General features: G+C 60.1%; 5 protein-coding genes across 20 annotated transcripts; 2 read left to right on the top strand and 3 right to left on the bottom strand.

Annotated features, from left to right (window-relative positions):
* Positions 1-115: 115 nt before the first annotated feature.
* WDR24 (WD repeat domain 24) lies at positions 116-5927 on the top strand. 4 transcript variants are annotated; one of them, XM_080677495.1, is made up of 9 exons: positions 116-394; positions 771-1253; positions 2770-2947; positions 3101-3773; positions 4310-4428; positions 4506-4627; positions 4721-4825; positions 4906-5246; positions 5374-5904. In XM_080677495.1, the coding sequence occupies exons 2-9, from the start codon at positions 773-775 to the stop codon at positions 5725-5727; spliced, it is 2373 nt and encodes a 790-aa protein (XP_080533621.1). In that variant the 5' UTR covers positions 116-394; positions 771-772; the 3' UTR covers positions 5728-5904. The 4 variants fall into 4 exon arrangements, with proteins under 4 accessions (XP_080533621.1, XP_080533619.1, XP_080533622.1 ...); XM_080677493.1 differs by having other exon boundaries at positions 4906-5927; XM_080677496.1 differs by having other exon boundaries at positions 117-1253.
* A 63-nt stretch (positions 5928-5990) lies between these two features.
* JMJD8 (jumonji domain containing 8) lies at positions 5991-8751 on the top strand (the record flags this gene model as incomplete). 3 transcript variants are annotated; one of them, XM_080677499.1, is made up of 9 exons in its annotated part: positions 5991-6106; positions 6180-6275; positions 6468-6516; positions 6599-6695; positions 6782-6847; positions 7025-7057; positions 7144-7211; positions 7290-7424; positions 7520-8751. In XM_080677499.1, the coding sequence occupies 9 exons, from the start codon at positions 5991-5993 to the stop codon at positions 7598-7600; spliced, it is 741 nt and encodes a 246-aa protein (XP_080533625.1). In that variant the 3' UTR covers positions 7601-8751. The 3 variants fall into 3 exon arrangements, with proteins under 3 accessions (XP_080533625.1, XP_080533624.1, XP_080533623.1); XM_080677498.1 differs by having other exon boundaries at positions 6938-7057; XM_080677497.1 differs by having other exon boundaries at positions 6782-7057.
* STUB1 (STIP1 homology and U-box containing protein 1) lies at positions 7650-10070 on the bottom strand. The gene is made up of 7 exons (XM_080677500.1): positions 9729-10070; positions 9067-9265; positions 8812-8977; positions 8523-8610; positions 8328-8384; positions 8128-8244; positions 7650-8056 (listed from the first exon to the last, which is right to left on the bottom strand). Exons 1-7 carry the CDS (start codon positions 9885-9887, stop codon positions 7931-7933), a joined length of 912 nt encoding a protein of 303 aa, XP_080533626.1. The 5' UTR covers positions 9888-10070; the 3' UTR covers positions 7650-7930.
* A 1567-nt stretch (positions 10071-11637) lies between these two features.
* Positions 11638-15090, bottom strand: RHBDL1 (rhomboid like 1). Of its 4 annotated transcripts, none has more exons than XM_080682405.1 (8): positions 14097-15090; positions 13474-13635; positions 13036-13260; positions 12819-12967; positions 12602-12714; positions 12426-12526; positions 12291-12351; positions 11638-12205 (listed from the first exon to the last, which is right to left on the bottom strand). In XM_080682405.1, the coding sequence occupies exons 1-8, from the start codon at positions 14133-14135 to the stop codon at positions 11934-11936; spliced, it is 1122 nt and encodes a 373-aa protein (XP_080538531.1). In that variant the 5' UTR covers positions 14136-15090; the 3' UTR covers positions 11638-11933. The 4 variants fall into 4 exon arrangements, with proteins under 4 accessions (XP_080538531.1, XP_080538530.1, XP_080538532.1 ...); XM_080682404.1 differs by having other exon boundaries at positions 13036-13275; positions 13474-13632; positions 14097-14228; XM_080682406.1 differs by having other exon boundaries at positions 13474-13632; positions 14097-14228.
* An 887-nt stretch (positions 15091-15977) lies between these two features.
* RHOT2 (ras homolog family member T2) lies at positions 15978-21927 on the bottom strand. Of its 8 annotated transcripts, none has more exons than XM_080682400.1 (19): positions 21821-21925; positions 21639-21692; positions 21456-21537; positions 21323-21366; positions 20330-20383; positions 19793-19845; positions 19608-19716; positions 19277-19378; positions 19106-19204; positions 18868-18976; positions 18659-18779; positions 18290-18374; positions 18059-18201; positions 17871-17971; positions 17657-17787; positions 17454-17534; positions 17212-17334; positions 16893-17095; positions 15978-16556 (listed from the first exon to the last, which is right to left on the bottom strand). In XM_080682400.1, exons 7-19 carry the CDS (start codon positions 19662-19664, stop codon positions 16430-16432), a joined length of 1482 nt encoding a protein of 493 aa, XP_080538526.1. In that variant the 5' UTR covers positions 19665-19716; positions 19793-19845; positions 20330-20383; positions 21323-21366; positions 21456-21537; positions 21639-21692; positions 21821-21925; the 3' UTR covers positions 15978-16429. The 8 variants fall into 8 exon arrangements, with proteins under 8 accessions (XP_080538526.1, XP_080538521.1, XP_080538523.1 ...); XM_080682395.1 differs by having other exon boundaries at positions 21639-21697; positions 21821-21921; XM_080682397.1 differs by lacking the exon at positions 19793-19845 and having other exon boundaries at positions 21639-21697; positions 21821-21927.
* Between the last annotated feature and the right edge of the window lie 24 nt (positions 21928-21951).

The raw sequence follows: 21951 nt of genomic DNA, 5'->3' as shown, positions 1-21951 counted from the left end.
GGACCAAACCTCCGCCTCCACCACCGCCTATTCCTAACCCGGAACTTTTGTAGTGTGGGAGCTCGTTTCCGACAAGGGGCAGGAAAGAAACGAGCTATTTCCTGTGCGTCACTTCCGGCCCAGCAGGGCAAGTTTACTAAATGGTTCGGGTACTCACGGAGGAAGAGGTTTAATCAGTTCCTCTGGCTCTGTTCCCGCTGCCTTCGCTCCCCCACGCCACCGCAACCTCCGAGCCGCTGCCATCTCCTGCCTCCCGTCCCGCCAGGTCCTTCAGGCTCCTTAAACATCTCAGCTTGAAGTTCCTCTGGGTGCCCCGCGCCTCTGTCCTTCCAAGGCCCCCTCTAGCCCTCTGCTCTGTTCCCCGGAAGCCCCGGAGCCGACTGTGTGGATGGTGGTAACGACCTCACTTTTCTGTTGGGATTGACTGACTAAAGGTCCAGTGACTGCCTAGATCTGTTAAGGGGATGGAAAGGTGGTCTGGGCTGGGACTGACCAGGTAGGATCTTTCTCACAAGTCAGACATGGGACTGACCAGCTTCAGGGCAGCTGTGGCACCTTCTGACCACCCCGCCAGGGTGATGGAACTTGTCAATCAGACTGACTGACCAATGATGGACTGCTCTGGACTGGCTCACCAAGACTGACTACTCAGGTCTAAGCAGATTTGGGGGATCCAACTAGGGTGAAGGGTTTGAACTGACAGATCTCCTTCCCTTATGGTGACCCGGCCAGCCAACTTCACTGACCTCCTGTCTCCACTACCTGTACAGCCATGGAGAAGATGTCCCGTGTGACCACAGCCCTGAGTAGCAGTGCACTAACAGGCCATACTATGCATTGCCACCTGGACGCTCCAGCCAATGCCATCAGTGTGTGTCGTGATGCAGCCCAAGTGGTTGTGGCAGGCCGTAGCATCTTCAAGATCTATGCCATTGAGGAGGAGCAGTTTGTGGAGAAGCTGAACCTGCGTGTGGGTCGCAAGCCTTCGCTCAACCTGAGCTGTGCTGATGTTGTCTGGCACCAGATGGATGAGAACCTGCTGGCCACAGCAGCCACCAATGGTGTGGTAGTCACATGGAACCTGGGCCGCCCATCCCGCAACAAGCAGGACCAGCTGTTCACAGAGCATAAGCGCACGGTGAATAAAGTCTGCTTCCACCCCTCTGAGGCCCATGTACTGCTCAGTGGCTCCCAGGATGGCTTCATGAAGTGCTTCGACCTCCGCAAGAAGGATTCTGTTAGCACCTTCTCAGGTGAGGCCCTCGGAGGCGGGTTGGGCAGGTGTGCATCTTTGCAGGTGGCTGGACTATCCAGGCAGGTTAAGACGTGCTGCATGGACCCCTGGTCTGGTGGCTCAGTTGGTCTGAGCATCGTCCCATACACCAAAAAGTTGTGGTTCAATTCCCAGTCAGGGCATGGACCTAGGTTGTGGGTTTGATCCCCCATAGGGGCACATACAGGAGACAATTGATTGGTGTTTCTCTCTCCCCCTTCTCTCTTTCTATAATAGATAAAAACATCCTCAGGTGAGGTTTAAAAAATAATAAAAAAAAGCCTTCAGATATATGCTCCCAGAGGGCTTCCTGGGGTAGGGGCCAGCTTAGCTGGACTGAAAGAATAGGTGGTGGTCAGCAGGGGAGGGACAAGGCAGACCTAGTTGAAATGTGAGGAGTAGCTGGAGTGTGGCTGCAGCTCTGATGCATCTGAAAGGACAGCTGGGTATTGGATGGAAGGGCAGAACCTGAGGAGACCTACAGCCAACCTCAGTGGTTGAGGAGATGGTTGTTTCACTGCCTCCTCTTCCCTTGCCTCAGAGCCCCAGGCTGCCTCGTTGCAGGAAATCCACTGGGACCTTCAGAGTCCTCAGCCCAGGGATGCAGAGGTGGGGTGCACTGCCTGGTCCCACTATGGTTCTTTTCCTAGCAGGTCCAGCTCCCTGACAGTGGTCTTGAGACAGTTCTCCCTTGTCCATCTCAATGAAACCAAGTGAAGCACAGGGCAGAGTCCTTGGAAAATTGAGGGTGGGGTTCCCTTAAGACAGACCCTGAGCTACCTGTGCTGGGGTAAAAGCTGGACACTGCACTCAAAGGCTTTTGGTGTGGCCATTTATGGTGGTGGACATGGACCCTCAAAGCCTCCAGTCCTCTGGAGTTGACCCGGAACTTCAGCTCAAGGTGGAGGGACTGGGCAGAGGCTGAGGCACCCTCATCCATGCCTCCTTCTGGGCCTCAGAACTCGTTGAGGAGCATAGACAGGTGGTCCAGTGAGGCTCCTGTTCACCCAATGTTCTGCCACCCAGTCCTGAAGCTAGGCCACAGCTTTGTACAAGGACTGACATCAGAGAAGAATCCAGGGAAAAGCAAGGTCCAGGAGTTTATACCAGAAACCACCTGATGCCACCCTGGATGGTGTGGATCAGTGGTAGCATCGGCCTGTGCATTGAAGGATCTTGGGTTCGGGTTCAATTTCTGGTCAAGGGCACACACCTGCATTGCAGGTTCCATCCCCAGCCCCAGTTGGGGTATGTTCTGAAATCAATGGAAAAAATGTCCTCAGGTGAGGATCAACAAAAAAGAAACCACCTGATGCCTGGTGTCCTGCTCTCCAGCCCAGGCTGTTGTGTCTGTGAGGCCTCTCCTCTTGTCTATTCTAGGCAGGAGTCAAAGGGTCCACAGCCACTCCAAGGATTCCCCTCTTGGCCACTCTCTCTTCTGGAACCCCCTGTGGGCTTCAACCCCTCACCTTTTCCCATTGACATCCTACCTATAGGCCAGTCTGAGAGTGTGCGGGACGTCCAGTTCAGCATCCGGGACTACTTCACTTTCGCCTCCACCTTTGAGAATGGCAATGTGCAGCTCTGGGACATTCGGCGGCCTGACCGTTGTGAGAGGATGTTCACAGCCCACAATGGACCTGTCTTCTGCTGTGATTGGCACCCCGAGGACAGGTATAGGGCAGGCTGGGGCAAGGGCAGTAGGACGGGATGGGTGGCACTCATGGGAGGATTCTCTCTCTCACTGCCTCAAGTCCTGTAAGTCAGAGAGTGGGGAACCTTCCCACCCCAAGAGAAGAAACTGAGGGCTTTATGGGCCTTCCATAGGGGCTGGCTGGCCACAGGTGGGCGTGACAAGATGGTGAAGGTCTGGGACATGACCACCCAACGTGCCAAGGAGGTGCACTGCGTGCAAACCATTGCCTCAGTGGCCAGAGTTAAGTGGCGACCCGAGTGCCGCCACCACCTGGCTACATGCTCCATGATGGTGGACCACAACATCTACGTGTGGGATGTGCGCAGACCCTTTGTACCAGCAGCCATGTTTGAGGAGCACCGCGATGTCACAACAGGCATCGCCTGGCGCCATCCGCATGACCCCTCCTTCCTGCTCTCTGGCTCCAAGGACAGCACACTGTGCCAGCACCTGTTCCGTGACGCTAGCCAACCTGTAGAGCGTGCCAATCCTGAGGGCCTCTGCTATGGTCTCTTTGGGGACCTGGCCTTTGCCGCTAAGGAGAGCCTAGTGGCCGCTGAGTCAGGGCGCAAGCCCTATGCTGGTGATCGGCGCCACCCCATTTTCTTCAAGCGCAAGCTGGACCCTGCTGAACCCTTCGCAGGTCTCGCCTCCAGTGCCCTTAGCGTCTTTGAGATGGAACCTGGCAGTGGCAGCATGAGCTGGTTTGTGGACACTGCTGAGCGTTATGCCCTAGCTGGCCGGCCACTGGCTGAGCTCTGTGACCACAATTCAAAAGTGGCTCGGGATCTTGGCCGAAACCAGGTAGGTGGGGCTGAAGGGGACTGAGGGGCCATGACCTTGGGGCAAGGTCAGGGGACTCCTTTAACTGCTGCACCCAGCCCCTGCCCTGAGTTCAGTTCACCAACCCTCACCTGCCCCAGTAACTGAGGGTGCTCAGGGCCCCAGAGCAGAGCAAATACTAGTGCCATCCTGGGGGTACAATTTTGGGGCATCATGGGGCTTAAGCCCCCTATTCTGGCTCATTCTTGCTTCAGACTTCCTAAGGTGCCTGGCCCTGTAGAAGTCCACACTGCCTCTCTCATCATTTCCCTGGGAGATGAGGCTTATTTCCTCATCAGCCACTTCCCACATCTGCTTTCTTCTGTTCCCTGCACGATGGGGGCTGGGATTTTTTTTGTCTTTCCCATGGGCCTTGGTGTCCCTACCTGAGGTGGGTCAGGACACTGGGTCCCTGGACAGCTGAACGCAGAGCGTTTGTAGTTCCATCCAGGCAAAGGGAGGGCCTGCATGGGACACCAGGGACGCAGGACCCGTGAGTGACTAGTGCCCACTCCTAGGTGGCACAGACTTGGACCATGCTACGGATCATCTACTGTAGCCCTGGCCTGGTGCCCACTGCCAATCTCAATCACAGTGTGGGCAAGGGCAGTTCCTGTGGCCTGCCACTCATGAACAGGTAGATCCCTGGCGGCGGCTCTCTCAGAGGGTGGGACTGCTGGAGCCTACCCACCTATTAGCCCTCCCTGCCCCCAGTTTCAACCTGAAGGATATGGCCCAAGGACTGGGCACTGAGACCCGGCTGGACCGCAGCAAAGGTGACACACGGAGCGACACGGTGCTGCTTGACTCTTCAGCTACACTCATCACCAATGAGGGTAGGCCAGAGGGCAACACGGTATTGTTGGGAGTAGGGATGGGGCATCCCAAAGCAAGCCAGCTATGTAAATCCCTCCCTTCCTCATGGGCAGATAACGAGGAGACCGAGGGTAGTGATGTGCCTGCTGACTACCTGCTGGGCGATGTAGAGGGCGAGGAAGATGAGTTATACCTGCTGGATCCAGATCACGCCCACAGTGAGTGGGGGCTGGGAGGGGCATAGCTGGGAGTCAGGGCCAGAGGCTCAGACCTTGCCTTCCCGGCCCCTGCCTCACAGCTGAGGAGCCCGAGTACGTGCTGCCCCAGGAGGCCTTTCCACTGCGCCATGAGATTGTGGACACACCACCGGGCCCTGAGAACCTACAGGACAAGGCAGACTCACCGCATGTGAGCGGCAGTGAAGCAGATGTGGCCTCCCTGGCACCCATGGACTCCTCCTTCTCGCTGGTCTCCGTTTCACACGCACTCTACGACAGCCGCCTGCCACCCGACTTCTTCAGCGCCCTGGTGTGCGACATGCTACGCTTTTATGCTGAGCAGGGCGATGTGCAGATGGCTGTATCCGTACTCATCGTGCTGGGTGAACGCGTGCGGAAGGACATAGATGAACAGACGCAGGTTGGTGAGCGGGCCGGAAGGAGGGCCTCCCTGCACACCTGCCTGGGCTTGTACCCAGCATGCTGGGGTGAAACCCGTGCCCACGACCCTGGTCTCTGGCCTCCCTCTGCCCTCCCCACACCACTAGGAGCACTGGTACGCGTCCTACATCGACCTGCTGCAGCGCTTCTGCCTCTGGAACGTGTCCAACCAGGTGGTCAAGCTCAGCACCAGCCGCGCTATCAGCTGCCTCAACCAGGCCTCCACCACTCTGCATGTCAACTGCAGCCACTGCAAGCGGCCCATGAGCAGCCGGGGCTGGGTCTGCGACAGGTGCCACCGCTGCGCCAGCATGTGTGCAGTCTGCCACCACGTGGTCAAGGGTTTGTTCGTGTGGTGCCAGGGCTGCAGTCACGGGGGCCACCTGCAGCACATCATGAAGTGGCTGGAGGGCAGCTCCCACTGTCCTGCTGGCTGCGGCCACCTGTGCGAGTACTCCTGATCTGGTCTGGGGAGGGAGGAGACGAGCCTGGAGCTTGTGAACCAAATAAAGGAAACGGAACCAGTCTGAGGCTGCCCTGTCCTCGTTGAGCAACTGTGTGGGGCGGGAGGGCAGTGTCCCCCTGGGAACTGGTAGAAGTCGCTAGCAGTTCTGTCTTCCCCCTGCTTTCCGGAGATAACGCCCCTTCTGGGGCGGGCCAAAGGAGGCCGCTTCCGGAAGCCCTCACAACGCTAAGCTGTTGCCACAACTACGGAGTTCCCGTCATGCCTCGCGGTGGCGGGCTCATGGCGCCGAGGGTGCACAGTCTCCTGCTGCTGGTGCTCTGGACGCTGACGGCTCCCGCCCGGCCTGGCCCCGAAGAAGAGGGCGATGGAGGGTGGTGAGTGGGCTGGCCGACTGGGGAGGGGGCGCACAGCGGGGCGGCCTGGGTCACTGACCGGCTGTGCCCACAGGCGGCGGCACAGAGCCGCCCTGGCGGCGGTGGCGGAAGAGGAGCATTGCACTGTGGAGCGCAGGGCCGACCTCAGCTACGCGGAGTTCATTCAGCAGTACGTGCGCCCTCCCAATACTTCCCCACCTCCCACGCCCGAAACCGGTCCAGGAGCGCTGTCACGCCCTTATTTGCCTGCCACGCACCGGGACCCCAGGACTGCCTCCCCTTGAACTCCTCCTCGAGCAAGTGTGCGGGGATGGGAACAGGGATGTGTCAGGCCTGACTTTGACTCTGCCGTTCCTTCTAGCTATGCCTTCTCCAGACCTGTCATTCTGCAGGGACTCACAGACAATTCAGTGAGTACTGGTTCCTCTCCTGGCCACCTCTCCCCCGAGTGGGGCCGGGCCCTTAAATACTCTCTCCACCCCCAACCCCCAGAGGTTCCGGGCTCTGTGCTCCCGCAAAAGGTTGCTGGCATCATTTGGGGACAACGTGATTCGGCTGAGCACTGCCAACACCTACTCCTACCAGAAAGGTGAGTTGCCCCACCTCGCAGCCCAGCCTGCTTGACAGCATCCTGGAGGCAGCATCAACCAGTCCTGACCGGCCCTTTTCCTGCAGTGGACCTACTCTTCCAGGAGTATGTGGAGCAGCTGCACCACCAGGACCCCACCTCCCTAGGCAATGGTGAGCACTTGGGCTGGAGACAGTGGGTTGGGGAGGTGGGAGTGCCCAGGTGCCAGGATCCCTGCTTCCTCCTGTGTTCTTTGCTGACAGACACTCTGTACTTCTTTGGGGACAACAACTTCACTGAATGGGCATCACTTTTTCAGCATTACATCCCACCCCCATTTGGTCTGCTAGGTACCACTCCTGCTTACAGCTTTGGGATCGCAGGTGGGTGCCTTACAGGACCAGGGGATTTGGGGGATGGGGAGTGCAAATTGGGTTTGGTCACTTGCTGCTCATAACTAACCCCACAGGAACTGGCTCTGGGGTGCCCTTCCACTGGCACGGGCCTGGGTTCTCAGAAGTCATCTACGGACGAAAGGTCAGCATAGGGTTATGACTGAGACTTCTGGCTCATTGACCACAATACAAAGAGTGACTTTGATGCTCCCATCCCCAGCGCTGGTTCCTATATCCCCCTGAGAAGACACCTGAGTTCCACCCCAATAAGACCACTCTGGCCTGGCTCCAGGACACCTACCCAGGCTTGACACCATCTGCACGGCCCTTGGAGTGCACCATCCAGGCTGGTGAGGTCAGTGGTTGGTAGGAGGGGGGTGGTCAGGCTGGGCTGGACTGAGGCCCCTCCTACCCCCACCCCTGCTAATCTCTGTGCCCTACCCAATCCAGGTTCTGTATTTCCCTGACCGATGGTGGCATGCCACACTCAACCTCGACACCAGTGTTTTCATCTCTACCTTCCTCAGCTAGCCAGAGCAGGCAGCTGGCGAGCCCAGTCTCACACCAGCACACATCCCTATACTGCTCACAGGTTTTATTACAAGGATAGTGGTAGTGGCAGCAGCCTCTGCCCAAACCACCATAGCCTGCTGTTTCAGGCCCAGAAGGGAAATGGGGGATAGGGAGTGGGAGGGCTCATGGCCTACCAGCAGAACTGATAGAAGATGGGATGGGGACACCAGAGTAGGGATCCAGGGACACAAACTATATACAGGAGCAGAAGGGGGGTACTGCCCCAAGGCCCTCCTGGGCCAGGGCGCCAGGCAAAGTGGGACAAGTTGCCCTCCCACTTGCTGTGCCTCAGTAGTCCTCCACCCAGCCATTCTCAGAGATGAATGCATCGATGACCTCTTTCATGGCCAGGTTGGGGATGAGCTGTTCCTGGGTCAGAGGGCTCCGGGTCACAGGGTCAAAGTGGCCCACACGCTGCAGTGACAACAGAGTCAGAAAGTGTTTGGTGGGCTGGGGCCCTGCCCCCAGCACCCATGGGCCCTCACCTGCAGGTGCTCCTCAATGTCCTTACGGTCATAGGTGATGCCACTGGGTGTGATGCACGGCTCCCGCATCAGCTCGAAGCTGATTTTGCCACACAGATAGTCAGGGATGTCTCGCTTCTGCATCACAAGGGTCAGGGATCAGGAAGGGGACACTACTACAGTTCCTGCTACCTATAGGCCCTAGAGAACAGCCAACTCACCTTTCTCTTCTCATCCACCTGGGAGAAGAGGTCATCCATGTCTGCTAAGTACTTGTCCTGCAAATAACCAAGCAGCCATGCATGGGCCAGACTTCCCTTCTCCCTTCCCGACACAGACACACACAGGAGCCAGGGGCACCCTCACAAAATGTGCACACAAACACAAGACCCACACGTGGGCCGGGGCACCCTCACGTGCTTGGCCTCGATGCAGGCCTGCTGGGCCCGGACGTGGCCATCATCCTCATCACCCTCATGGTTCCGCTGACACTCTTCCAGCTCCCTGGGGGTTGACCAGGAGCTGGTCAGAGACAGATCTGGCCAGGAAAGGTCAGACTCCACCCCAACCTCAGGCTTGTTCAGGCCTTGTTCCCCTCTGTCTTCTGTTCACCAGGGTTAGCCTTCAATAAACACTTGTGTTCATAACAAAGTGGTGACTTGTTGGGGGTGGGGGAGGGTCCTAGAGTCTGTCATCACAGCCCACCTCTCACGCTCAGCCACAATGAGTCTTGTGAGGTAGGAGTGCAGCTCATTCTCCTGGTGGATGCGCCGCTCCTCAATGCTATTCCAGCGCTTCTTCTTGGCGATGCGCAGAGCACTGGGGATGTCGTCCCCAAAGTTAAGTCGCTGCTCCTTAGCCAGGTTGTAGGCTGGGGGAACAGAGGCTTCAGGTCACCCTTTGGCCAGTCCACCCACCTGGTCCCAAGTACCCCCTTAACCAGCCAGCCTGTAGACCCACCTCGCTGCAAGTTGGCAATCGCCTCATCATAGCTCTCCATCTCCAACTGGCATTGCCCCAGGAAAAAGTGTGCCTTCACAGACTGCCCATCCAGCTCCAAGGCACGCCGGCAGTCAGCCAGGGCCTGCTCGTGCTGCTGCATCTTCAGGTAGCACAGTGCCCGGTTGGTGTAATACACTGCCACCAGGGGATTCCGGGTCTGGGGACCAAGGCAGGCCAGTCAGCAGGAGGGAGTGAACTCGGCCTGCCCCCTCTGTCCCAGGCCTTGTCCTGCCTTGGGGTCCATGGTTGAAATCAAGACACTAGAGGTTTTACAGCTTCAAAGCCTTTGAGGCCTGAGCCCTCTCAACTCCAGTAGGTTTTGTAAAGGTAAGTTTACCAGACTCTGGAGCTCCCCAGCTTTGGACTGGGGTCCCTGGCCCTGCCGGTCTCAAGCGCCCTGAAGCTCCCACCCGACATAGGTCTCTGGCAACGAGCACTGGGTTCAAGAATCTCGGCCTTGGCACCTATGCAAGAGATCATCGAGTCCTCAGAGCCTAAGTGCTCCTTCCCCGTCAGAACCAAGACCCTCCTAAGGTCCGAAAAGGGTGGCCGGGCAGGCCCGGCCCCACCCCCTCCTCTGGCCCGGACGCCGGTCCCTCCCCCGTCGCCGGTGCACTCACGATGGCGCGGCCGTAGCAGGCCGCCGCCTCCGGGTACTTGCGGCCCACGAAGAGCCGGTTGCCCTGCTCCTTGAGCTCCTGCGCGCTCGGGCTCTTCTCCGGGCTTCCGCCGGCTGCGCCCAGCCGCGCGCCGCCCTCCTTCTCCTCCTTGCCCTTCATGGCGCCGCGCGGCACGGCCTGGGACCCGCTCCCAGACTCAGCGCCCGCGTCGCCCAAGCCCGCAGCCCGAGCCCGAGATCCGCTCGGGCCCGGTCCAGCGATTCGCCACCGGAACTTCCGGCCGCGTGGGGCGGAGTGAACAGGACGGAACCGTGCAAGCTGGTGGGCGGGGCCGCGCCTGCGCGCGTCGCTCTGTGGGGGGGGGGCGGGGCTGTTGGGCTCGGGGGGCGGGGCAACGTGAGCCGCGACGTCGCAAGTCTGGAGAAGCGCCTTGGTTTGCACCAGGCAGCTCCGCCCCTCGCGTTCGGGGGTCGTCCTTCCAGAAGACGGCCCCGCCCACTCCCCACGGCCGCCCACGCCCATCGAGGCCCCGCCTGGCGCGTGAAATTGGCTGCCGCCCGCGGGCTGTGGGACCGAGAGGGCCCGGGCTGCTGAGCAGCCATCCTGGCGCATTACGGAGAGGTGCTGCGGCCTCGCGCGGGGTGACTGGAAGTCCTGGACCTATGGTAGGGCAGTTGGGCCTCGTTGCCCAGACTCCCGTCACCGCCCTTCCCCAGGTATCCAGAGGATTTGCCCGTGGGCATCGAGGGCGGAGCGGAGCACGAGACGAGCTGGCGCTGCTGCTGGCGTGGAAAGCTGGCGGTGAGGGGCTTCCACGTGGGTGGCAGAACCTCGGCGGGCGGGCCCGCCTCCTGGTGTTGGGGCTTCCTTTTGGCGGCCGCCCCTTGCGCCGTGGGGCGGGGCTTCCTCCTGGGAGTGAGTCTTGTGGGGCATGCCCTCCTGTCGAGATCCATCAGTGACCATTCCGCCTCCCCCAACTCTGCTGCACAGGGCCGCTGCCACCCGCGCCAGCAGCAGCTGGTGACCCCCAGAGCTGGTAGTAAAGCGCTGGGCCGCCGCCTCCCTCCACGGCCTCAAGGTTAGTGGGGAGAGCTGGTTATATGGGCGGGTCACAGGAGGGACCAGTTAGTGACTTTGTGAGATGAACCGATGGTCACATCCATGACATGGAGGGTCATTGATAATGGCCGCCCCCACCGAGATTGTTCTGACACTGGCGGGGTCTGAATGCTGGCCCTTCACTTCCCCCGGCAGTCTTAGCTGTTGCAGCTCCTGAGGGGGCAGCCTTCATGTCCAATGAGGCAGTACCTGGCCTGCCAGCCCTGCAGTATACTTAAGGTACTACCAGCTGTACCTGGATCAGGTGTGGAAGCATGCCACAGCCCTGAGCCGAGGTGCGGGGACTGTTGGTAGGCTAGGAGGACATCCAGGACTCTGGTCAGGACGGAGTGTACAGAGCTGTTCCGCAGGACAGGGTGCCCTGGGCCCCACACTCCCTGTGCACCTCCCAGGTAGTGCCTTAGGGTTGTGGAGATAGCACTATGGACCTGGGCTGTGGGGTAGAAGCTGTGCCCCAACCTGCTCCTGACCTCAGCTCTAGCTTAGCCATCCCTGAGGATACCAGGCCAGCCAGGAAGTATAGGACCCAGTCCAACTGAACTTGACTATGGCCTGCTCACATGCCAGGTGACTGCAGGAGCTCAATAAATGCTTGCTGAACTCACTCCAGACCATGAGGTCCACAGCCCATCTCCAGGGGCTCCCACTTCCCACACAGACATACCTCATATGCCTGCAGAGGAGCAAGGGGGAATCCAGGCTGCCCACATGGAGGGAAGAGCCCTCATAGTCGGCTCAGTGAGAGGGGGGGAGGCCAGACCAGCCCCCAGAGCCCCATTACAGCTACCTTGGTGTTGTGTAAAATATTTATTTATTCTCCAAAAAGGCTCAGACTGCAAGTCTTGGAGGGAGACCAGGATAGGGTCTCCTCTGGGACCACCCATGGGACCTCCACCACCCAGCCTGGCCCAGCAGTCCTAACCCCCCGAGGCCTCGGAGGGGGGCCAGGGCTGGTGTAAGGCTTGGCTTGGACTCAGTAGGCCATGGGGGCCACCTGCCCTCACCGGAGAAGCAGCCTTAAGACATACTTTCACAGAAGGTGAACATGCAGGCCACGCCCTGGCCCATGTGGCCCCCAGGAGCCCCTTAGGGTGGTGGAGGAATGTGGGCACCCAGCAGGTCATAGGCGAAGATGTTCCAGAAGATGGCGAAGAGCAGGAAGGTGCCGTAGGCAAGCAGCACCACCCACCAGCCGCACTGGTCCCGAAGACGTTCCTCATAACTGCGCAGGATGGTCAGGCCCATGCTGACCCCCACCACCGCTCCAGCCAAGTGCGCCATGAAGCTGGGCTGTGGGCCCGAGGCAGGCAGTGGCGGGGAGAAGCGCAGCCACACAGCCCGGCCCACCTCTGAGCTCACTGCAGAGGGAGTTGACACATGGGAGGCACCCTGGCCCTGGGCTCAGTTCCCCGCCCGCCTCCGGCACCTTTCATCCCTACTTACTGCACACCAGGGCCAGCACCATTCTCAGCAGCTTGTAGGGACACCTCATCCCAGCCCAGTTCTGATGGGACATGAGACAGGCAGTGAGGCAAGCCTTGTGGGCCCCTCCCAAGCCCACCCAGGTTGTTTCATTACCATGACGACATTGGCCAGGTGTGCAGAGCACAGGGCGTAGACTCCGCCAGAGCCCCCCACCACAGGGGCCCGCATGTCAGTAATGGAGACAGTCAGGGAGCCTGTGTGAAGCAAGGGGACGGCTGTGAGGATGAGGCGTTTCAGTGAGGTGGCCAGGGGCTATGCGCCTGCCTCACCTGCCAGCACGCCAGCCAGGTAGAGCAGGCTGATGCGGAGCAGGCCGTGCACCATTTCCAGGGGCACTCCAATCATCAGCTGTAGGAGTGCGTTGAACCCCAGCTGTTCCAGCCTGGTCACATAGAGGCAAATGGGTATGAGGGGTGTGATCAGTCATCAGGATCCCAGCCCCAGCCACTCTGAACTCAGGGGTGCCAGAAGTGGGCCCTCACTCACCCAACGTGCATGAACATGTAGGTGAGGAAGCGCCAGGCCCGCGCTCGGTGCCCAGGGTGGTATACAAGAGGGCTCTTCATGTACTCAGGGTGGTAGGTCTGCAGCACCCACTTGTTGAGGCGGGCCCCATAGCACAGGAACACGATGATCTAGGATAGAAGGGCATTAGGACTGGGCCAGGCCAGGGATGTGGGTGGCAGACGGGGGGTAGGCTCACCTGGGCCAGAGTGACTGAGGCCATAAACACAGGGGGTGGGCAGCTTCGGTGCCGGTAGAAGTACCAGTGGCGGTCCACCTCTCGGGGCAAGATCTCGTAGGCCACGTAGCGCACAAACCGCTTATAGACACCCAAGCCTGGCTCGTCTAGCAGCCCATCCCGGGGCAGTGCCCGCTGTCCATTGGCGATGGCCCGCTTAAAGCTGCTTGAGCGCTTGCTGCTGATCTGGGGAAGCAGGGCCTAAGCATGGGACATCGTACTACCCCCACGACCTCCATGCCCACCTGGTCTTCCCAGCTCCTCACAGGGTTTGAAGCCCTGCTCCAGTGGGGAAGTAAGGAAAGAGGGGCCACCTGCCCACCCAACTCCAGCCAGGCACTATGCGGGCCAAGGCCTGGGGCCCCCCCACCCCTGTTGCCCACCCACTTTAGCACTGACCAGGTCCACCAGCTCCTGGTAGCAGACCTGGCCCCGCTCGTTGCTCTGAGCCAGGGCCACCAGCATGTCCAGCTTGGCTGGATCCAGGGGTAGCTCATGGCTGTGCACCAAGCCAGTGAAGGTGTCTGCGCCGATGAAGCCCGTGTTCTCAGGGTCCAGCTGCTGGGGGGGGGGGGGGGGCGGGGGGAATGGAGGAGGTGATGCTGGCCAAGGCCTGAGGGTGGACCAGGCCCACAGACCAAAGGGCTGCCCCAAGCCAGCTGGAAAAGGCAGTCTCCCAACACCCTTGTGCTAGATCCCTGTGCCCACGTGGTCTCAAGAGCTGCCAGGGAATCGGTTCCTGAGCCCCAAGCCTCTAGGGGTCTCCTCACCTCATTTGGCTCTGTCCATCCTGGAAGGGTAGGGCTAAAGTCTGAGAACAGTCACCCCGCCCCATGCCCCTCCTCAGGCGCCCTGGTCTGGCTCACCCTCTCCTGGGGTCTCAGGCAGTGGGCCAAGGTCGTGCATGAGAGGGTTTGGGGAATGGACATGAGCGGGGGCTGGGCTGAGGCTCTGCGAGTTCCATTTCCCCAGCCCAACCCAACGGGCGGGGGCGGTGCCGGCGCCCCTCTACCCCAACGCACCTGCTCCTGGATAAGCTGCAGCAGCGAGCTCCTGTCCATAGAGCCGGGCCGGGTCCGGGGTCGACGGCCACGGCCGGGAGGGGCTGCTCTGCGGATGACTCCGCTCCGCCCCGGCCCGTGCGCTCCGCCCACTCTGCCTGGCGCCGCGTCACCGAGCCGCCCGCCCCCGCCGCACGCGTGGCCGGAACACGCGCGTGCCCTGCACGCGGACGCGCTCCAGGATGGTGATGGCCCGAACAGTGCCCCTTCCTCCTCACCCGCTCACCACATGCGGGTTTCCCCATCCTCGCCCCCGCACCCTGGCAGAGCTCTCTACTACGAAGCCGTGGCTGCTCCTCCTGAGGGGACAGTAGTGGGAAACTGAGCCACAGGCGGCAACCAAGCCCCTGGCACATCCCTTCTCTCCCAAAATGGGGCCTCAGTGCCCACACCACCTCCTTGGGGAAGCCTCCCCGGACCACCCCACTACCTGTGATTACCCAGGCCGGGGCTCCCTGAAAGCGTCTGCCTGCCAGAGTGCTGGTCCATCTGCAGTGGGCAGCAAAAAGGCCCCAGGCCCCACAAATGGGTGCCAAGACTAACAGGGCTATTAGTGAAGGGTAGAGAGACTCCTGCATACTCTTTGCAGACCAACCCCAGCACACATCTTTGACTGGAGGCCCCTGCAGCCACATGCTGGATAGTGACAGTGGAGACCACAACCCCAGGAGGACACTGGAGAGCCCAGCAGAGTCGAAGCTATTGGGGCAGAGCCCACAAGGGACAAGGTTGCAGCTGAGATAGGAAGGGCCCTATTTCCTGGGGAGGGCAGGTAGAGTCCTCCAACAGAGGTTACAGACTAGGAATGTGTTACCACAGCAGCCCTTAGGGAACCACTCAGAACCCCAATGCCATGGAACCATCAATCCTAGCAGCTGGGCCTCAGGATAGAGCCCAAGTGAGAACCACACCTCAGCAGCTGCAGCTGGGAGAATAGCAGCAGGACAGTGGCGGTACGATTTCAAGGATCTTACCCCCTCCCCTGGCTGGTGTGACTCAGTGGTTGAGCATGACCTATGAACCAGGAGGTACCAGTTTGATTCCCAGTCAGGGCACATGCCCAGGTTTGGGGGCTTGACCCCCAGTGTGGGGAGTGCAGGAGGTAGCCGATCAATGATTCATCAATAATTGATGTTTCTATCTCACGCCCCCTGCTCCCTTTCTTTCTGAAATCAAAAAATATATATATTTAGTCAGACCCCAGACTTTTCTGGGTCAGGCATAAGCAGGGCAGGTAACTCCCCACACCTCCTAGGAACAGCCCTTCGATGCTCTGGGAGAAAACTTGGTGTGGAAGCTGTGTCTTGCATGGAATGACTGATGGCAGGAGAGGCACCTGCCTGGGTAACCAGGGTCTTCCACCCAGTCCCACCACGGGCTGCCTCTGCTCCAGGTCCCAGAACACTGGCCAAGTAAGCACTTGGGACAGGTGTTGAAACATAATCCCAAGTAGAGCCTCCCAAGAAGCCCCCTCCCCTTAGGCTGCCATCTCTTCCTATCCCCCACCCAGTGAGTGTCAGGCCTCTGGTCAGGGTGTGAGGACAGGGCAGCTCCCCGACACCAGCAGCCACCCTGCGCCCCAGCTCCACCTCAGAATCCCAGCTCGTCCCCACAGCTCAGGCAGACTGCTGGGATGGATGCTGAGGTTTGGGGAGGAGGCAGGCCACCTCAGGAAAGCATGGACCTCAATGTGGAGGCTCCCAGGCTGCAGCTGAACCACAACTGGAACCTCATGTGGGCCTGTTTGCGGCCTCAGGCCTGGAGGGGGGTGTGGGGGTCAGGAGTGAAGTTTCCAGTCCACAGAGACAAAGGACATGATTAAGAAAAGCCACCTTCAGAAAGTAGGGTCCAAGATGGAAAAGACACTGAAGTTTAATCAGGAAACCCAACCTCACATCTTCCCTGAGGGGTACAGCCCTGGACCAGTCTCCCATTGATGGAGCGGGGAGCAGCACTTTCTGCCCCCACCCTCTGCCTGTGGCCCAAAGCTCTGCCCTCTGACTCCCCTCATACCCACTGGCTGTCTGGGACCAGGAATGGGTGGAGCCCTGAGAATTCAGATCTAGGATCACTGGCTTCTCACCTCTACCCCACAGTCTCTCCAACGTGATGCCCACAGGCAGGTGATGCTGGACAGGACACAGGCTGGCAGGACCTAGGGGCCCACCTTTGGGGTTGGGCAGTGAGTAGGCTGTCCTCAGAAGCAAAGTTTAGATAGAAGGAAGCTCCACCAAATGGGTGGCCCAACAACAGCACCCTGGGACCCTGAGATCAGACTGCAGGGCACCAGGGCCTCATCGGCTCTTCACCAGGACCCTGTAGAGCGAGAAGCTAAGGATGGCAGCAACGGCAGCCCCAAAAGCCCCCAGTGTCACCCGGAGCCAGAAGGTGGTGGTGTGCAGCTCCCCATGGACCAGGTACCTGCAGGGGAGAGAGGCTGGTTGGAGACACCCTCAGGGTGCTGTCCAGATGCTTGCTGCTGTATCCCCTCACCACCACCACCCCAATCTCCTGGAAAGTCACAAAACTGCTACCTGTCAGTGTCTAGCACAGAACTCCCAGACCACAGGGCAGCTGGTGAGACCAGGCCCCAGAGGGCCCTGCCAGGACATCAGCACCTGACCAAGGCTCACCCTGCAACCCTGAATGACTCCAGTCTGACACCACAGCTGTTCCACTCTCCTGGTGAGAGGGACCATCAGTACCCTGGGACAGGGACAGGCCTCCCACCACAGGGGCTGTGGTGCTGGTACTCACGGGAAGGTGGCCATGGTGGCAAGCCGGGTGAAGACAGCTGTGCTTGGCTCTCCTGGGCCAGCGCAGGAGAACGGGGCAGGGGCAGGCAGCCGGTGCCTGCGGCAGAACTCAGCTGGAGACAGCCCAGGCAGTGAAACACCTTCAGGCAGGTCGGCCTTGGAGGAGACGAAGAGGCAGGGGGTCTGCCCATCCATGTAATGGCGCTGCGGGGGAAGGGGCCAGGTGATGCACAGTCCCGGAGCAGGCAAGGTGAGGGTGCTGGGGGACTACCACTCACAGCCATGCTGCCCACAGGATGGTGGGGTAGGTGGAGGCTTGCCTTGTAGACGCTGGTGCAGAGTGCAAAGGACTGGGGGTCACTGCCATCAAACATCAAGCAGGCGACATCACAGGCAGCATCAGACGCAGTGGACAGCAGGCTGTCTGCATCCACCTCACATAGCTGGACAGAGGGTGGCCTCAGGGAGACGCAGGGAGCTCAATTCCCCAGGCCACATTGGGACAGCACTGCCCAGCATGCACCTGGGATCTACTGCAGGGACCCCCTACCCCAACACTCACTATCAGGTACTTTTCCTGCCCGTTGACCTGCACCGTGTTGATGGCATAGATGGCAGGTATCTTGTGGAGCTCCCTGGTGTCCTAATGTTGAGGAGGGAGGTACCTGAAACTCGCTGGCTCTGATGCTCCCAAAGCCCCTACCCCATCCCCCAAGGCCCTTTATGGGAGCAGGGTCCCCTCACCCGGCACACAGTGATGCTCACCCCTAGGCCACGGCCAAGGAAGGCCTGCAGGAAGGCAGACTTGCCCACGCCACGCGCTCCCACCACCTTGCACAGAAGGACATTCCTGTGTGTTTGTCCCTTCTCCTGGTCCAGCCTCTTCTCACGGGTGACTATGAGAGGATGGAAAAGACAAACAAGAGTAAGCAGCTGCCAGGGAGGAGCTGGCCAGACCCCTGTGAGGGTGGGCGCCCACCTGTTATGGCATGGGTCTGGGAGTCCTGATTGCAGAGGGTGGGGTAGCCCAGGTAGCCAAGGTGCTCCAGACAGCGCCGGACATCCAGGTAAGTCACCAGACTGGGGTATAAGGGGGCAGGGGGAGCGGTCAGCATCATGACAAGGCAACACTGTTTGCTAAGTGAGGCAGGTGGGGGCTGCACTTACGTCCACTGGCAGAGGTACCCATGCAGGGGCAGCTGACCTGCTTCGGTTCGGACTTGTTGCAGGAACTGAGGGCCCCAAGGGGGTGCTGGGGACACACTGAATAGGTCCTGCAGCTCCGCCAGTGAGAGGGCTCCATCATGGTCCTGCAGGCAGAGGGGCTGTGGTGACACTGGCTGGGGGCCAGAATTGGAAACCAAGACAGGCAGCACAGCAGGGTGACAGTGCCCTCACCTGGTCATGCTTCTCAAATACCCTCTGCACAAACTGGTAGCCGAAGTGGTTGAGCTCTGTGCTGCAGCCAGGGGGCACATGAAGCCTGTGGGGTTGCCATCCGTTTCCACCATGCTCAGAGGGTGCAGTCCGACCCTCCCTGAGAGTCTGACTGAACCCCAGAGTTCCTCCAACTCTCTCCCTTGACTGAGCACCACAGCAGAGAAGCAGGCAGGGATGTGGCTGGGGCCAGGGGCCACCTGCTCAGCATTAAGTCCCAGTCTGCCTGCCCACAGCAAGGTGCCTCCTACACAGGCCATCCTCCGCCTGAGCAAGGGCTCCAACCCCACCCTGGCACCGTCTAACACTGAGAGCCCATCCACCACTCACGGAGGGAAGAGGTAGTCAGTGGTCAGCTCGAGTGTGTCGCCATAGCCGAAGCGCCGTAGGATGGTCCACGTGGTCTCATGGCGGCCACGCTGGATGAAGAGTGTGTTCAGGAAGAGGAAGCCTGTTCAGAAAGAAGCAGAGAAGGTGACATTGGGTATTACCTGAGCCTCTCCCCACACCAGGAGGATAGGCAGGGTGCCAGGGCTCACCGTCCAGGGTCAGCCGGTCATCCCGCACCCCTCCTGCCACGTTCTTGCGCACCACCATCTTTACATCCTCCAGGGCTTGTGGGGCCAGGGGATGCCCAAAACAGGATTTCTGCCTCCAAGAGAAAGTTGCTGCTAGTAAGCAGCTGTCCTATTGACAGCTGGGCCTGGTCACTAATGGCATGGAGCCCGGCTGCAGCCAAAAAAGGGTGGGCACTCCTAAGAAGTGGAGGGGTCCCACCTGGAAAGCATTGAGCTCCTCATCACTGAGCGCCTGGTCCAGATCCTGGTCCGAGAGCCTGAAGATGCGTGTGAGGGCCTGGGTGCACGCAGGCTTCAGCTGTGGGAACAACCAGCTCAGCATGTTCCCAACTCCACCTGCTAGCCACCCCCACCCATGCCAGCTGCTCACCTGCTTGGTCTCAGGGTCATAGAGCGGAGCTGTGGGGTGCAGCACGGCCTTCTGTGCATAGTAGAACAGCTCTGAGATGTTCCTCAGGTTCTTGGCCGAGCACTGGGAACCACCGGGACAGACTCAGAGAGGTGCCCGATGCTGGGAGACTCGAAGATGCAGGCCCAGGTGGTCGGCAGCCCCCGTCCCAAGGAAGTCCTCAATAAGAAAGCTTGCCTGTCTAAGGTCCCAGGCCACCAGCACATGAGTGCCTGCTGCAGGGCCCTGGCCTGGCCCTTCTCTTCTCCACCCCAGTGCCCCCTGCCTGGCCCTACTGTGCATGCCTGCTTACCTCCACACAGGTCTCAATCTCAGGGAACTGACTCATGATGGGCAGCACAGCCTCCATGGAGCTCCCTGGCCGCAAGTCCGACTTGTTGCCCACCAGGATGATGGGGACCCTGGAGAGAGGCCCACGGTCATCAGGGATGAGGGAGCTGGAGGAGACCAACCAAGCCTTTGGGCACTGCCCATTACCTGGGCCCCTTCTCTGTCCCTCCATTCACCAGTGGGATCCATTTGGTTCGGATCTGAAAGGTAAGGCTTGGCATGAAGTGAGGGAGCCGCCCAGCCCACACCTCTCAGAGGGAACTTAAACCTAAGCCGAGAGAGACGGGGGAAGTTGAGGGCCACAGTCACGGTCACTGGGAACAAGTGGAGAATACACCTTACAGGTGTGACCTTATCTGATCCTAGCAATTTCCAAACACCCCCAAGGGACCTGGGGTCAGCAGCTCAGGATAGCCCCTTCTGCAAGCCTAAGTGGTTTAGACTCATGGCTGTTCACGCTTTCTGCAGGAGTACGGGGTCACAGGGAGCTCCCTGGGGAAGTTGTGGGGGCCTGTGGCCAAGAAGCTCCCTGAAGCACCCATTAGAGATGGGGTTGGCCAAGGGTGTGAGTCACCCCAGTGCCTGCATCAGCTGGGCATCCCCCTGGGGTCTGAGCAAAGAACAGAATGACGACCAAGCTGGGTGCCAGCGGCAGGGACCCAGGACATTCACTCTCTCGCTCACCTTCTCAATGGTGGCCTCTTCGGACACGTCGTACACCACACATACCACATTTGCCTGTGGGGGAGGGCACGTGGCACAGCATTACCAGAGGCTTCCTGTCCACACCACCCCGGCACTCACAGGCAGGGCAAGGCATGGCTCAGAGACACAGGAAGCCATCCTTCACTGGTACTCCTCAGCCAGTGCTCCTTGATGGTGTCACTGGGATGGTCGTCTGCTGTGCAAATCTCAGACAGCCCTTCCCTGCTCACTTCCAGGTCCCAGCACTGCAACTCTGGTCAGTGAGTCCCCTGAAGGACTCAGGGCAGACACAGCCACCCCAGAAACTTGGTACCCCAGATCTGGCCTTGGTCCTTCACTCCATGTCACTTTGGGCAGAAAAGATGCCAAGAACAGCACCCCCAGGACACAGTAGAAGCCTCAGAGGGACAGGGCAAGGCTGTAGGGGGCAGCTTCCTCCCAGGAGCTTGGCCAGACACATGTCCTCCTGGTAACAGGTGAACAGAGGGCTGTGCAGCCTGCAGCCCTGATCACTGCGCCACAGCTCAAAGGCCCAGAGTAGTGGGTTGCACTACAGGGTGGTGGGTAGGTGGCCCGGGCACAGAGCTGTTTCAGGGGTCATTTTGAAAGATAATGAGATCTGTCCCCCAGTGTCCACTGGAAGAGTGAATGCTGGGTGGAGAGAGCCATGGGGTTGGCCAGCCATGTGGGTAGGAGGAGGAAGGGATGATCCCTTGTCTCCCTAATTCCCAGCAGGGTGCATCACAGTAACCCCAACAACTTAGTACTGAGAGGTCATGGAAGAATTAGTGAGGCTAAAGACGCTCTGAGCACTTTAATCCAGAGAGAGAAGCCGATCAGGACTAGGCAGCAGCCCACCCCCAAAGCCTGAGCACCGAACCCATCCCTCTCCCCGCCCCCGCCCCCCTCACCCCTCACCCCTCACCCCCCAGGGAATGGGCGACCCTCCCTGAGCCTCAGAGCACACTGCACCTTGTTAATCTCGTCCTGGAGCTCCTCCACCGTCTGCTCAGCTTCTGGATGGAAGAAGAGACGGCACTGCAGACCTCCTGCCCGAAATGCGGCTCCTGGGCAGGACGTGGGGTGGGGTGGGGGGCGGCTCTACCTGAGGAATCCACGATGTGCGTGGGCACCTTCTCTGGGGTGACGTCCGCGGGAATGGTGATCTCTTCCGCCCGGGGAGGGACCTGAAGCATACGGGCCGTGAGGGTGGCCCGGGACGGAGGGAGGACCTCAGTCCCTTCCTCTGCGCGACCACGGCAGGGGCGCTCAACACCGCCATCCTCACCTCTTCAGGGAACTCCTCGCCCACCAGCGACAAGATCAGAGACGTCTTCCCCACCTGGGCTGCGCGGGACGGCGCGGTCAGCGCGGGGGCCAAGGTCGCGGCGTCCCCCCTCCCATAGGACAGGCCCGGCCCCGCCCCCGGCGCCTACTGTCGCCCAGCCCGACCCCTGCCCGGGCGCCTACCCTCGCCCAGCAGCAGGATGCGGACGTCCCGCTTCATAGCAGCCGACCCAACTCCAGCTGGAGCACTTTCGGAGTCCTCTGCCCACGCTGCCCGCCCCCTCCCCCCCGGCCCGCACTTCCGGCCCCGCCCG

Source organism: Plecotus auritus (genome assembly GCF_963455305.1).
Source record: "Plecotus auritus genome assembly, chromosome: 7".
In the NCBI taxonomy this organism is placed as follows: Eukaryota; Metazoa; Chordata; class Mammalia; order Chiroptera; family Vespertilionidae; genus Plecotus; species Plecotus auritus.
Note: the sequence above shows the minus strand (reverse complement) of the source record. Positions and strands in the feature narration are given on the sequence as shown.

Coding starts and splice junctions, on each gene's coding strand:
- STUB1 (XM_080677500.1), bottom strand. CDS start 9,887: ATGAAGGGCAAGGAGGAGAAGGAGGGCGGCGCGCGGCTGGGCGCAGCC. Junction 8,978..9,066: donor GATTGCCAACTTGCAGCGAG/GTGGGTCTACAG, acceptor CTGTTCCCCCAG/CCTACAACCTGGCTAAGGAG. Junction 8,245..8,327: donor AGGTGGATGAGAAGAGAAAG/GTGAGTTGGCTG, acceptor CTTGTGATGCAG/AAGCGAGACATCCCTGACTA.
- RHBDL1 (XM_080682403.1), bottom strand. CDS start 14,135: ATGGACAGGAGCTCGCTGCTGCAGCTTATCCAGGAGCAG. Junction 12,715..12,818: donor TACATGTTCATGCACGTTGG/GTGAGTGAGGGC, acceptor CTATGTGACCAG/GCTGGAACAGCTGGGGTTCA. Junction 12,527..12,601: donor CCTGGCTGGCGTGCTGGCAG/GTGAGGCAGGCG, acceptor TGCTTCACACAG/GCTCCCTGACTGTCTCCATT.
- WDR24 (XM_080677493.1), top strand. CDS start 773: ATGGAGAAGATGTCCCGTGTGACCACAGCCCTGAGTAGCAGTGCACTA. Junction 1,254..2,769: donor TTCTGTTAGCACCTTCTCAG/GTGAGGCCCTCG, acceptor TCCTACCTATAG/GCCAGTCTGAGAGTGTGCGG. Junction 3,774..4,309: donor GGGATCTTGGCCGAAACCAG/GTAGGTGGGGCT, acceptor GCCCACTCCTAG/GTGGCACAGACTTGGACCAT.
- RHOT2 (XM_080682394.1), bottom strand. CDS start 21,857: ATGAAGCGGGACGTCCGCATCCTGCTGCTGGGCGAGG. Junction 20,384..21,322: donor TCCAGGACGAGATTAACAAG/GTGCAGTGTGCT, acceptor CCTCCCCCACAG/GCAAATGTGGTATGTGTGGT. Junction 18,977..19,105: donor AGGAGCTCAATGCTTTCCAG/GTGGGACCCCTC, acceptor TCTTGGAGGCAG/AAATCCTGTTTTGGGCATCC.